This window comes from Brachyistius frenatus, unplaced genomic scaffold, assembly GCF_029030835.1.
Source record: "Brachyistius frenatus isolate BFR_SWC_R1_liver_20210118 unplaced genomic scaffold, ASM2903083v1 Contig_613, whole genome shotgun sequence".
In the NCBI taxonomy this organism is placed as follows: Eukaryota; Metazoa; Chordata; class Actinopteri; family Embiotocidae; genus Brachyistius; species Brachyistius frenatus.
In genome coordinates, this window is record NW_027211212.1 from 4,946 (window position 1) to 16,533 (window position 11,588).

General features: G+C 46.0%; 1 protein-coding gene across 11 annotated transcripts; it reads right to left on the reverse strand.

Moving 5' to 3' along the window:
• Positions 1–312: 312 nt before the first annotated feature.
• Positions 313–11,588, reverse strand: LOC138614906 (uncharacterized). Of its 11 annotated transcripts, none has more exons than XM_069688504.1 (6): positions 11,091–11,588; positions 10,820–10,887; positions 8,149–8,263; positions 5,524–7,454; positions 4,023–5,191; positions 313–3,638 (listed from the first exon to the last, which is right to left on the reverse strand). In XM_069688504.1, the coding sequence occupies exons 1-4, from the start codon at positions 11,560–11,562 to the stop codon at positions 6,442–6,444; spliced, it is 1,668 nt and encodes a 555-aa protein (XP_069544605.1). In that variant the 5' UTR covers positions 11,563–11,588; the 3' UTR covers positions 313–3,638; positions 4,023–5,191; positions 5,524–6,441. The 11 variants fall into 11 exon arrangements, with proteins under 11 accessions (XP_069544605.1, XP_069544602.1, XP_069544601.1 ...); XM_069688501.1 differs by having other exon boundaries at positions 4,023–4,422; positions 4,459–7,454; XM_069688500.1 differs by having other exon boundaries at positions 4,023–4,157; positions 4,343–7,454.

An 11,588-nucleotide genomic window follows, 5' to 3' on the forward strand; every position in this document is an offset into this window, starting at 1 on the left:
TCTACAGTGTGTACCGTAGTGTGTACTAGTGTGTACCATAGTGTGTACCGTAGTGTGTACTAGTGTGTACCGTAGTGTGTACCAGTGTGTACCGTAGTGTTTACTAGAGTGTGTACTGTAGTGTGTTCTACAGTGTAATGTAGTGTGTTTACTAGATTGTGTACTGAGTGTGTACTGTAGTGGGTGTACTGTGTACTGTAGTGTGTGTCCTCCAGTGTGCACTGTAGTGCGTACCGTAGCGTGTACTGTAGTGTGTACTACAGCGTGTACTATAGTGCATGTCCTGTAGTGCATGGACTACAGTGCGTCTACTGTAGCATGTACTACAGTGCATGTACTATAATGTGTCTGTATTTGAGATCAGGGATGATGACACAAACCTTTCACATGTTTAATGACACTTGTACATTTTTACAAACATGACCATGTCATTAAATAATAATCAAAATTAAAAGGCAACATGTTTAATTTTTTGGTGACAATTACATACAAACACGACTGATATATATGCTCTACATTAAACTTTTTACACTCCTTTGTTCTCTGATATTTGAGAACAAAGAATGATTGACATTAAAAAGACAGCTGAAGAGGAGGAATTAAATCAGCAGCACTTCATATCTCCCTCAGTTCATTATAAACAGGGAGTACAAATCCTGTGACAAATGAAGCTACGGACACAATGACGGGAGAAGGTGCAGGCTACAAGGTTCACTCTACAAAGTGTTTAAAGCTGCGTCCACACGGAAACCGTTTCATCTTGAAACCAAAACAATCTGAGTTTGAGCACCGTTTCAGAACTAATCTGCGTCCATACGAAAACACCTGGAAACACAGAACTTCTCACGCATTGAACATCACCAGTGTTAGACACGTGACCTGTTGGAGGTTTACACGAGGAGTGAGATGGTTAGAGGGAGAATAGGAGATCACACAATCTAATTCTGCGCTTTCAGAAAAACTGCACTTCCTCCACTGTCCACTAGAGGCTGCAGCAGCGTGTCAGTCCTGTTCAGACAGCCATGACATGTTTATAGGAGAAATAAACATGTTTATAGGAGAAATAAACACGTTTACAGAACAAATAAACACGTATACAGGAGAAATAACCATAATAACAGGAAGTAGGCCTAGTGACGTCACAGAGGCTACTTCCTGTTCTGTATACGGTCTGTGGGTGCAACAAGGCGCTCCAGGCTGATAACGCTGCTGTTGTAGGAGTTGTTGCATTATTAGAACCAATCAGGAAGTGAACGTCTCCTGTTCCCCTTCTAGGCTCACAAACAGGATGAGAAACACGGAGCACTGTAAACGCTCAGTGTAAACTAAGTTCTGCGTTTGAATATGTGTCAGTGTGGACGAAGCTCCAGACTTCTCTGAGAAGGCCACTCAGTGATGATACTGCAGAGGTGAACATGATCAATACACCAAAATAAACTGTCAGCGCCGCCTCCAAATGAACAAACTGCTTTAAAGGAAGTGTCCCACATTTTAGAGAATATATGTGTGTCATCTCACGGAGACAGAAGAACATTTTATTGAACTGTAGTTTTTCTCAGCTCAGTTCAGGACAGGGTTAGCCTAGCTTAGCATAAAGACGGAGGCAGGTGGAAGCTGTTAACTTGTTAGCTCGTTCTATCAACTCCCAACCTCTCCACAGCTGCTGGTCCCCGGGCGACAGTTATAAACACAAGTGTCATTTAAAAAGGCCACAAAAACAAAGTTAAACCTAAACCCTGCCTGAGGCCGTCACAGCTGACCTCAAGCTGTTCTGTAACGGATCCGTCTGGACCTCAGGGAGGAGCACATGAACGATCTTTAGCTCTCCAGCTGCTAAACTCTGCTCTGTGTTCCCAGCTGATCTCTCGTCAGCTGGTAGTCACTCTTTAAAGATGGACCACACTTCCTCCCACTGAGGCCAACAGACAACAGCACCGTGCTGCAGGTGGTCACTGGTGCTGAGGTCCCGCCCACAGACCATGTGACCCGTGTTCACTCAGACCAGCTGTCAATCACAACATAACATTTTATAGCATCAAATAAGTAATGAAAACCAACGTGATCAGCAGCGTGAACACGAAACAAACCTCTTGATATAAAGAGCTTCATTGTGATCTATGCTGCAACCAGCCACCAGGTGGGGATTCAGATGCTGAGATATAGTGTTATGAGAACAGACATATCATCTATCTATATATATATATATAGATGTATCTCTCATCCATGTCCACCTGCTGCCTACATGAGACACAGCAGGACGTCGTCTCTGTCCTCCAACAGGGACAAAGTGTCTCTGCTACTTTCAGACTGATGCAGTTGTCTTTTGCTCTTCCAGCGTAGTATAAATAGAAATATTATTTTGACCCGTCGCAGCGCCCTCTACGTGTCGGTCTGTGAATGAGGAGCGTCAACAGCTGCAACATATCATTGTTACTTTAAAGCAGTGGTTCTCAAACCTTTTCTGTCATGACCCCCTTTGGAAGGAAATAAAATGTCATGCCCCCCCTCGCTCCAATAAAATGGTCAAAGTATAACTTGTATTGAAAGAAATCAGATCATAAACACTCCTTTATTCTTACTCTCAGTAATTTATGTTGTACCAAAGTGCAAAAAGCAAGTTTTACTTCAACAAACCACTTTAAGTGATATTCATCTTTAGACCGCTCCATCAATCCATTTTTCAATAATAGAGACAAATGAAACAACAAAAGGGCTTTCGCACCATCGGTGCTCGGGCCCTAACAAGAAAATCTTTCCCAATACATCTGTGAGATAGGCCAGTTTCATCAAACATTGTTAATCACTAAACTACTAAACAACTTCATACATGACTCCTCCTAAAAAACAATCTCATCTCTGAGCTCAAAGACTCCCGACAACAAGCAGCTCAAATATACAGGAAACAATCTGTGATCACATCAGCACTGTTTGATCATAAACACAGTGACAGCTCTCATTATATCATGGACACACTTCACCAGGTGACTCTCTTCACCAGGTGATTCAACCATCCTGTTGAGGCGAATCTGCAGACTATTTCCAGACTCAGTATTTTCGCACAGTGGTTAAGTGATAGTTATTGTGTATGTGGGTGTCTGTTTGTCTGTGTGTGTGGGTCTGTCTATGTGTCTATGTGTGTGTGTCCTAGACCTAACACACACTGTCCTAGACGTAACACAGCGTCCTAGACCTAACACTGTCCTAGACGTAACACAGAGTCCTAGACCTAACACACAGTATCCTATACCTAACAAATAGTGTCCTACACATAATGCAGTGTCCTACACCTAACACAGGGTGTCCTAGATAAAAAAAACAGGGAGTCCTAAATCAACAGGGGGTCCTAGGCCTAACACACAGTGTCCAAGACCTAACAGTGTCCTGGACCTAACACAGTGTCCTAAACCGAACACAGTGTCCCAGACCTAACACAGTATCCTAGACCTAACAGTGTCCTAGGCCTACCACAGGTGTTCTAGACCTACCAGTGTCCTAGACATAACACCTATCACAGTGTCCTAGACCTAACACACAGTATCCTATACCTAATAAATTGTGTCCCAGACATGACAGTGTCCTACACCTAACAGTGTCCTAGACATAACACACAGTTTCCTAGACATAACCGTGTCCTAGACCTTACACACAGTGTCCTAGGCCTAACAAGGTGTCCTAGACATAACACAGTGTCCTAGAACTAACACACAGTGTCTTATACCTAACACATAAAGTCCTAGACATAACAAAGTGTGCTACACCTAACTGTCCTAGACATAACACCGTCCTAGACCGAACACAGTGTCCTAACAGTGTCTTAGACCTAACACACAGTATCCTATACCTAACAAATAGTGTCCTAGACATAACAGTGTCCTAGACATAACACCCAGTTTCCTAGGCCTAACACAGTGTCTTAGACATAACACAGAGTATTCTAGACCTACCACAGGGTGTTCTAGACCTAAAACAGTGTCCTAGACCTAACAAAGTGTGTCCTAGACCTAACACAGGGTGTCCTAGACCTAACACATTGTCCTAGACCTAACACAGTGCCCTAGACCTAACACAGTGCCATAGACCTAACACAGTGTCCTAGCCATAACACACTGACCTAGACCTAAAACAGTGTCCTAGACCTAACAAAGTGTGTCCTAGACCTAACACAGGGTGTCCTAGATCTAACACAGTGTCTTAGATGTAACAGTGTCCTAGACCTAACACACTGTCCTAGACGTAACACGGGGTGTACTAGACGTAACTGTTCTAGACAGGGTGTCATAGACTTAACACAGTGTCCTAGACATAACACGGAGTGTCTTAAACATAACACAGTGTCCTAGACATAACACACGGTGTCCTTGACCTAAAACAGGGTGTCCTACACCTAACACATTGTCCTAGACCTAACACAGTGCCCTAGACCTAACAGTGTCCTAGCCATAACACAGTGTCCTAGACCAAACACACTGACCTAGACCTAACACAGTGTCCTAGACATAAGTGTTCCAGAAGACCTAACACACGGTGTATTATATTTTTTAACAGTTTCCTAGACCTAACACAGTGTCTTAGACATAACATAGTTTACTAGAAATGAACACAGTGTCCTAAGCCTAACACACAGTGCCATAGACCTAACAGTGTCCTAGACCTAACACAGATTGTCCTAGACCTAACACAGTGTCCTTGACATAACACAGAGGTTCCTAGACATAACAGTGTCCTAGACCAAACACACTGAACTAGACATAACAGTGTCCGAGACATAACACAGTGTCCTAAGCCTAACAGTGTCTTAGACCTAACACACGGTGTCCTATACCTAACAAGGGGTGTCCTAGACATAACATAGTGCCCTAGACATAACACAGTGTTCTAGACGTAACAGTGTCTTAGACTTAACAGTGTCATAGACCTAACACAGGGTGTCCTAAACCTAACACACTGTCCTAGACCTAACACATGGTGTACTAGACGTAACTGTTCTAGACCTAACAGGGTGTCGTAGACTTAACACAGATTGTCCTAGACATAACACAGTGTCTTAGACATGACAAATGGTGTCCTTGACCTAAAACAGGGTGTCCTAGACCTAACACTAAGTGTTCTAGACCTAACACAGTGTCCTAGACCTAACACAGAGTTTCCTAGACATAACAGAGTGGTCTACACCTAACAAGCTGTCCTAGACCTAACACAGATTGTCCTAGACCTAACAGTGTCCTTGACATAACACAGAGGTTCCTAGACATAACAGTGTCCGAGACATAACACAGTATCCTAGACATGTGTTCTGGAAGACCTAACACACGGTGTATTAGATTTTTAACAGTGTCGTAGACCCAACACAGTGTCCTAGACCTAACACACTTTCCTAGACCTAACACGGGGTGTCCTAGACTTAACACAGGGTGTCGTAGACTTAACACAGGGTGTCCTAGACCTAACACACTGTCCTAGACATAAAACAGTGTTCTAGACCTAACACAGGGTGCCCTAGACCTAACACAGGGTGTCCTAGACCTAACACAGTGTTCTAGACGTAACACAGTGTCTTAGACTTAACAGTGTCATAGACCTAACACAGGGTGTCCTACACCTAACACGTGGTGTACTAGACGTAACTGTTCTCGACCTAACAGGGTGTCATAGACTTAACACAGCGTCCTAGATATAACACGGAGTGTCTTAGACATAACACTCAGTGTTCTAGAACTAACACAGTGTTCTAGAACTAACACAGTGTCCTAGACCTAACAGTGTGTCCTAGACCTAGCACAGATTGACCCTGAGTGGTTGCAGTCACCTAACATTAGTTCCGCATAACATTGTTCCACCCAGCCAACGCTCCCTCCATCCCCCCTTCCCCTTCATGTCTATGTCCCTCAAGGGGGGGACGCCCCACCACTTTGAGAACCACTGCTTTAAGGGCACTTCATTATTAGTCATATGCACCTCCACAGGCTAACTACTGAGCCGCTAACAACACTAACAGCTTCCATCTTGTCCCAGCGACATATCCACCAAGGACATGTCCTTTAAATTCAGGGTGACAAACAGGAAGTCCTACACAAACCACAGAAACAGGAAGTGTCTTCAGAAATCACAGCACAAGGACAGATTTGGTTTAAGTGATGACCTCGACACTACAGAGGTGTTCAACACAGCCGTGTTTATCCTGTGTGGGCAGGAGACCTGTGATGAAAGCTCCGCACCATCATCATCAGTGTGTTTTCTCTGTAAACCAGATGCTCTTCACCAAGAGACCGTGTTCTGATGAATGAACTGTGGGAGGTGTTGGTCCACTCGGTGTGAAGAGGTTTCAGGGGAATCTACAGTGATGGAGGAGGAACATCAACTCTACATGTCGTGACATCACAGGAAGCAGTCGTCTCCTCAGTGAGGGAACATAAGATCAGTCAAAGCCGGAAGCCGGTCGGCCTACAGGCCACACTGAGACTGCTGCCGGTGTCGGCGGACGCTGCACATCTGGCTGAAGGACTGTCCGCACCGGGAGCAGCTGTAGGGTTTCTCCTGTGTGTGAACGGTGCGGTGCCTCTTCAGGTGGCTTGACGAGATGAAGCTCTTCCCGCACAGTGTACATCGATAGCGCCTCTCCCCAGTGTGGATGAGGAGGTGGACCCGCAGGTTGTTGGGCTGGGCGAAGCCCTTCCCACAGTGGGGGCAGGTGTAGGGTCTCTCTCCTGTGTGCACCCTCTGGTGCAGCTCCAGAGCTGCCGTACTGGGGAACACACGACCGCACACGCCGCACACGGCAGGTTCTTTAGCAGCAGCAGCGCCGCTCCGGTAGGGCCGCCTCTGGCTGGACGAGGTGGCAGAAGGAGCTGTGGGGGGAGGGGGAGGAGGAGGTGCAGTGCCGACAGCTGCTGCGGCAGCGGCGGCCATGTCGAAGGAGGCGGCGAACGCAGCCATCTCGTGAGCGGCGCCGGTGAAGAGCATGGTGGGGGGTCCGTCCAGACTGTCGGCCCCCTGAGAGGGGAAGGAGGCCGACGGGTGTCCAGTATCTGAGTTTCCCAAACCCAGCTGAGCGACTGCATACGCTGCCCCCAGGTGGCTGACCCGCTCCTGCATCCAGGCCAGGTCCAGGCTGCTGAGGCGGTCTGGGCTCGGTGCATTTGAGACTGCAGGGGCCGATAGCTGAGAGGGATGAAGTTCGTTTTCTGTCGGGTTGTCCGCCTGGACCTCCGGTTTCAGAGCGCCGTCCGGTTGGACCCCCGTGAGGTCCCCGCAGGCGGCTTCAGCGGTCGCACCCTCTCCACTGCTCACTGTCACACTGGTACCTGGAGGCTTGGTGGACTTATGTTTAGCTCGAGGTCTGCATGTCAGGTCCACTGTGGCGTCAGTAAGGGAGGTGGGGGTGGAGGAGGCTAAGCCGGTGACACTGGTGTCGAGACCAGTATCAGTGGGGGTGGGCTCGTCACTGGGCACCAGGGCTGCAGGGGCACATAGGAGCAGAGAGGAACCAATGAAGGGAACCATTCAGAAACATCACTGCTGGGTTCTCATCAGGAACTACAGCACTCCAAAGATCAGACCGACGACTTTCATTTGGTTCATAGTTATTCTAAAAGAATCTGAGCATGACATGGAGACACTTGTAACATTACTCAATCAGAGAACTACACTCACCTGTAGAGAACTACACTCACCTGTAGAGAGGCCACACTTACCTGTAGAGAACCACACTCACCTGTAGAGAGGCCACACTTACCTGTAGAGAACCACACTCACCTGTAGAGAGGCCACACTTACCTGTAGAGAACCACACTCACCTGTAGAGAGAGAACCATAATCACCAGTAGAGAACCACACTCACCTGTAGAGAACCACACTCACCTGTAGAGAGAGAACCATAATCACCAGCAGAGAACCACACTCACCTGTAGAGAACCACACTCACCTGTAGAGAGGCCACACTCACCTGTAGAGAGAGAATCACACTCACAAGTAGAGAACCACACTCACCTGTAGGGAACCGCACTCACCTGTAGGGAATTGCACTCACCTGTAGGGAACAGCACTCACCTGTAGGGAACAGCACTATCCTGTAGAGAACCACACTATCCTGTAAAGAACCTCACTCACCAGTAGAGAGGCCACACTATCCTGTAGAGAGGCCACACTCACCTGTAGAGAGGCCACACTCTGCCCTGATGTTCACCTCCACCTTGAGGTCCAGGTTGCAGTTGTCTTTTTCCTCTTTCTCCTGCTTCACCAGTGGCAGCATCTTAACTTCCTCCTGCTGGGAACCAGAGAAAAGGAGCTAGCAGACAGATCTGTACAGATATTCAACATGTGGACCACCTGAAACCTCGTTATCAAAGACAAGTTCTCCACAACACATTGTTCTATGTACACTGTGAGGGAAGCAGCAGGAAGTTAGAAAAACAGCCAAACACATCCTGCTGGGAAACGTCATCACATCTCTACTGACACTCCCCACCATCATGTTACCGTGACATCACTTCCTTAAACACGATGGGAAATCACGTGACATAACTTCCTTAAACATGGTGTAAAATCACGTGACATCACTTCCTTAAACAGTGTGAAATCATGACATCACTTCCTCAAACACGGTGTAAAATCACGTGACATCACTTCCTTAAACAGTGTGAAATCACGTGACATCACTTCCTCAATCACGGTGTAAAATCACGTGACATCACTCCCTTAAACATGATGTGAAATCACATGACATCACATCCTTAAACACGGTGTAAAATCACATGACATCACTTCCTTAAACAGTGTGAAATCACGTGACATCACTTCCTCAATCACGGTGTAAAATCACATGACATCACTTCCTTAAACTGTGAAATCACGTGACATCACTTCCTCAAACACGGTGTAAAATCACGTGACATCACTTCCTCAAACGGTGTAAAATCACGTGACATCACTCCCTTAAACAGTGTAAAATCACGTGACATCACTTCCTCAATCATGGTGTAAAATCACATGACATCACTTCCTCAAACGGTGTAAAATCACGTGACATCACTTCCTTAAACAGTGTGAAATCATGTGACATCACTTCCTTAAACTGTGAAATCACATGACACCACTTCCTTAAACACAGTGTAAAATCACATGACATCACTTCCTTAAACAGTGTGAAATCATGTGACATCACTTCCTCAAACATGGTGTAAAATCACGTGACATCAGTCCCTTAAACACGATGTGAAATCACATGACATCACTTCCTTAAACAGTGTGAAATCACGTGACATCAATTCCTTAAACAGTGTGAAATCACGTGACATCACTTCCTTAAACTGTGAAATCACGTGACACCACTTCCTTAAACACAGTGTAAAATCACGTGACATCACTTCCTTAAACACGGTGTAAAATCACAGGACATCACTTCCTTAAACAGTGTGAAATCATGTGACATCACTTCCTTAAACACGATGTGAAATCACATGACATCACTTCCTCAAACACGGTGTAAAATCATATGACATCACTTCCTTAAACAGTGTGAAATTACGTGACATCACTTCCTTAAACAGTGTGAAATCATGTGACATCACTTCCTTAAACAGTGTGAAATCATGTGACCACTTCTTTAAACACGGTGTAAAGTCACGTGACATCACTTCCTTAAACAGTGTTAAATCACATGACATCACTTCCTTAAACAGTGTGAAATCATGTGACCACTTCCTTAAACAGTGTGAAATCACATGACATCACTTCCTTAAACAGTGTGAAATCACGTGACATCACTTCCTTAAACACGGTGTAAAATCATATGACATCACTTCCTTAAACAGTGTGAAATCATGTGACCACTTCCTTAAACACGGTGTAAAATCACATGACATCACTTCCTTAAACAGTGTGAAATCATGTGACATCACTTCCTTAAACACGATGGGAAATCATGTGACATCACTTCCTCAAACACGGTGTAAAATCATATGACATCACTTCCTTAAACAGTGTGAAATCACATGACATCACTTCCTTAAACAGTGTGAAATCATGTGACATCACTTCCTTCAACACTATGGGAAATCACGTGACATCACTCCCTTAAACACGATGTGAAATCACATGACATCACTTCCTCAAACACGGTGAAATTACGTGACATCACTTCCTTAAACAGTGTGAAATCATGTGACATCACTTCCTTAAACAGTGTGAAATCATGTGACCACTTCTTTAAACACGGTGTAAAGTCACGTGACATCACTTCCTTAAACAGTGTGAAATCATGTGACATCACTTCCTTAAACAGTGTGAAATCATGTGACCACTTCTTTAAACACGGTGTAAAGTCACGTGACATCACTTCCTTAAACAGTGTTAAATCACATGACATCACTTCCTTAAACAGTGGGAAATCATGTGACCACTTCCTTAAACAGTGTGAAATCACATGACATCACTTCCTTAAACAGTGTGAAATCACGTGACATCACTTCCTTAAACACGGTGTAAAATCATATGACATCACTTCCTTAAACAGTGTGAAATCATGTGACCACTTCCTTAAACACGGTGTAAAATCACATGACATCACTTCCTTAAACAGTGTGAAATCATGTGACATCACTTCCTTAAACACGATGGGAAATCATGTGACATCACTTCCTCAAACACGGTGTAAAATCATGTGACATCACTTCCTTAAACACATGTGAAATCACGTGACATCACTTCCTTAAACATTGTGAAATCAAGTGATATCACTTCCTTAAACAGTGTGAAATCACGTGACATCACTTCCTCAAACACGGTGTGTGGGCGTTAAATCACGTGACATCACTATATTTACCTTTGAAATTTGATGAAATGCTCGGTCTTCATCAGCAGGCGGCGCCAGAGAGGCACGGTAGTCAGCTCCTGGAACAAAACGCAGAAACCTGAACAGTTCATCATCTTCATCATCACAGGTCTGATGGGAAGACGATGATGATAATGTTTCACTCAGTGATGATGATGATGAAGATGATGATGTGTGACTGAAACTCTTTAACACCCCCTGATGCTTCCTGATCTGTGACGGTGCAGCTGAGGCCCCGCCCCCTTCCCTCTGCACGTCTTACCTCCCGATGGCCTGAAATGAACGGCGTGCAGACTCCGTCTCCTCATCTTCCTCTCGTAGCTCCTCATCTTCACGTCCATCTCGCGCACCTTCTGCCGCAGCGCGTCGTTCTCCTTGCCGCTCCTCTGCCGCTCCTGCTCCATCTGGGAGCGCAGCGCCGCGTATCCGTCCTCCACCAGTTTGCAGATCTCCGCCACCGCAGAGTTGGCGAGTATCTCGATGATCGAGGCGATCTGCGCCTGGAAGCCGACACAGTCCGCCATCATCCGCTCTGTCGGTGTCTTCCTGCGCGGGCAGATGCGCGCGGCGGACGGCGGCCGCTGCTGCTGCGGTGCTGGGACGTCGACAGATCCGCAGACACACAGAACCTCCGGTCCGGTTCTCTGTCGGCCGCCTTTAACGTGCCCGGCAATGTTGTGGCTCTGTGAGGAGCCAGAGTCGCCTCCTGATGACGTCAGTTTGTTGTTCAGCATCACTCCACAGGCTGCTGTCCGTTTGG

Coding starts and splice junctions, on each gene's coding strand:
- LOC138614906 (XM_069688504.1), bottom strand. CDS start 11,562: ATGCTGAACAACAAACTGACGTCATCAGGAGGCGACTCTGGCTCCTCA. Junction 10,888..11,090: donor TCATTTCAGGCCATCGGGAG/GTAAGACGTGCA, acceptor GTTTTGTTCCAG/GAGCTGACTACCGTGCCTCT. Junction 7,455..8,148: donor AGAGTGTGGCCTCTCTACAG/GTGAGTGTGGCC, acceptor GTGCCCCTGCAG/CCCTGGTGCCCAGTGACGAG.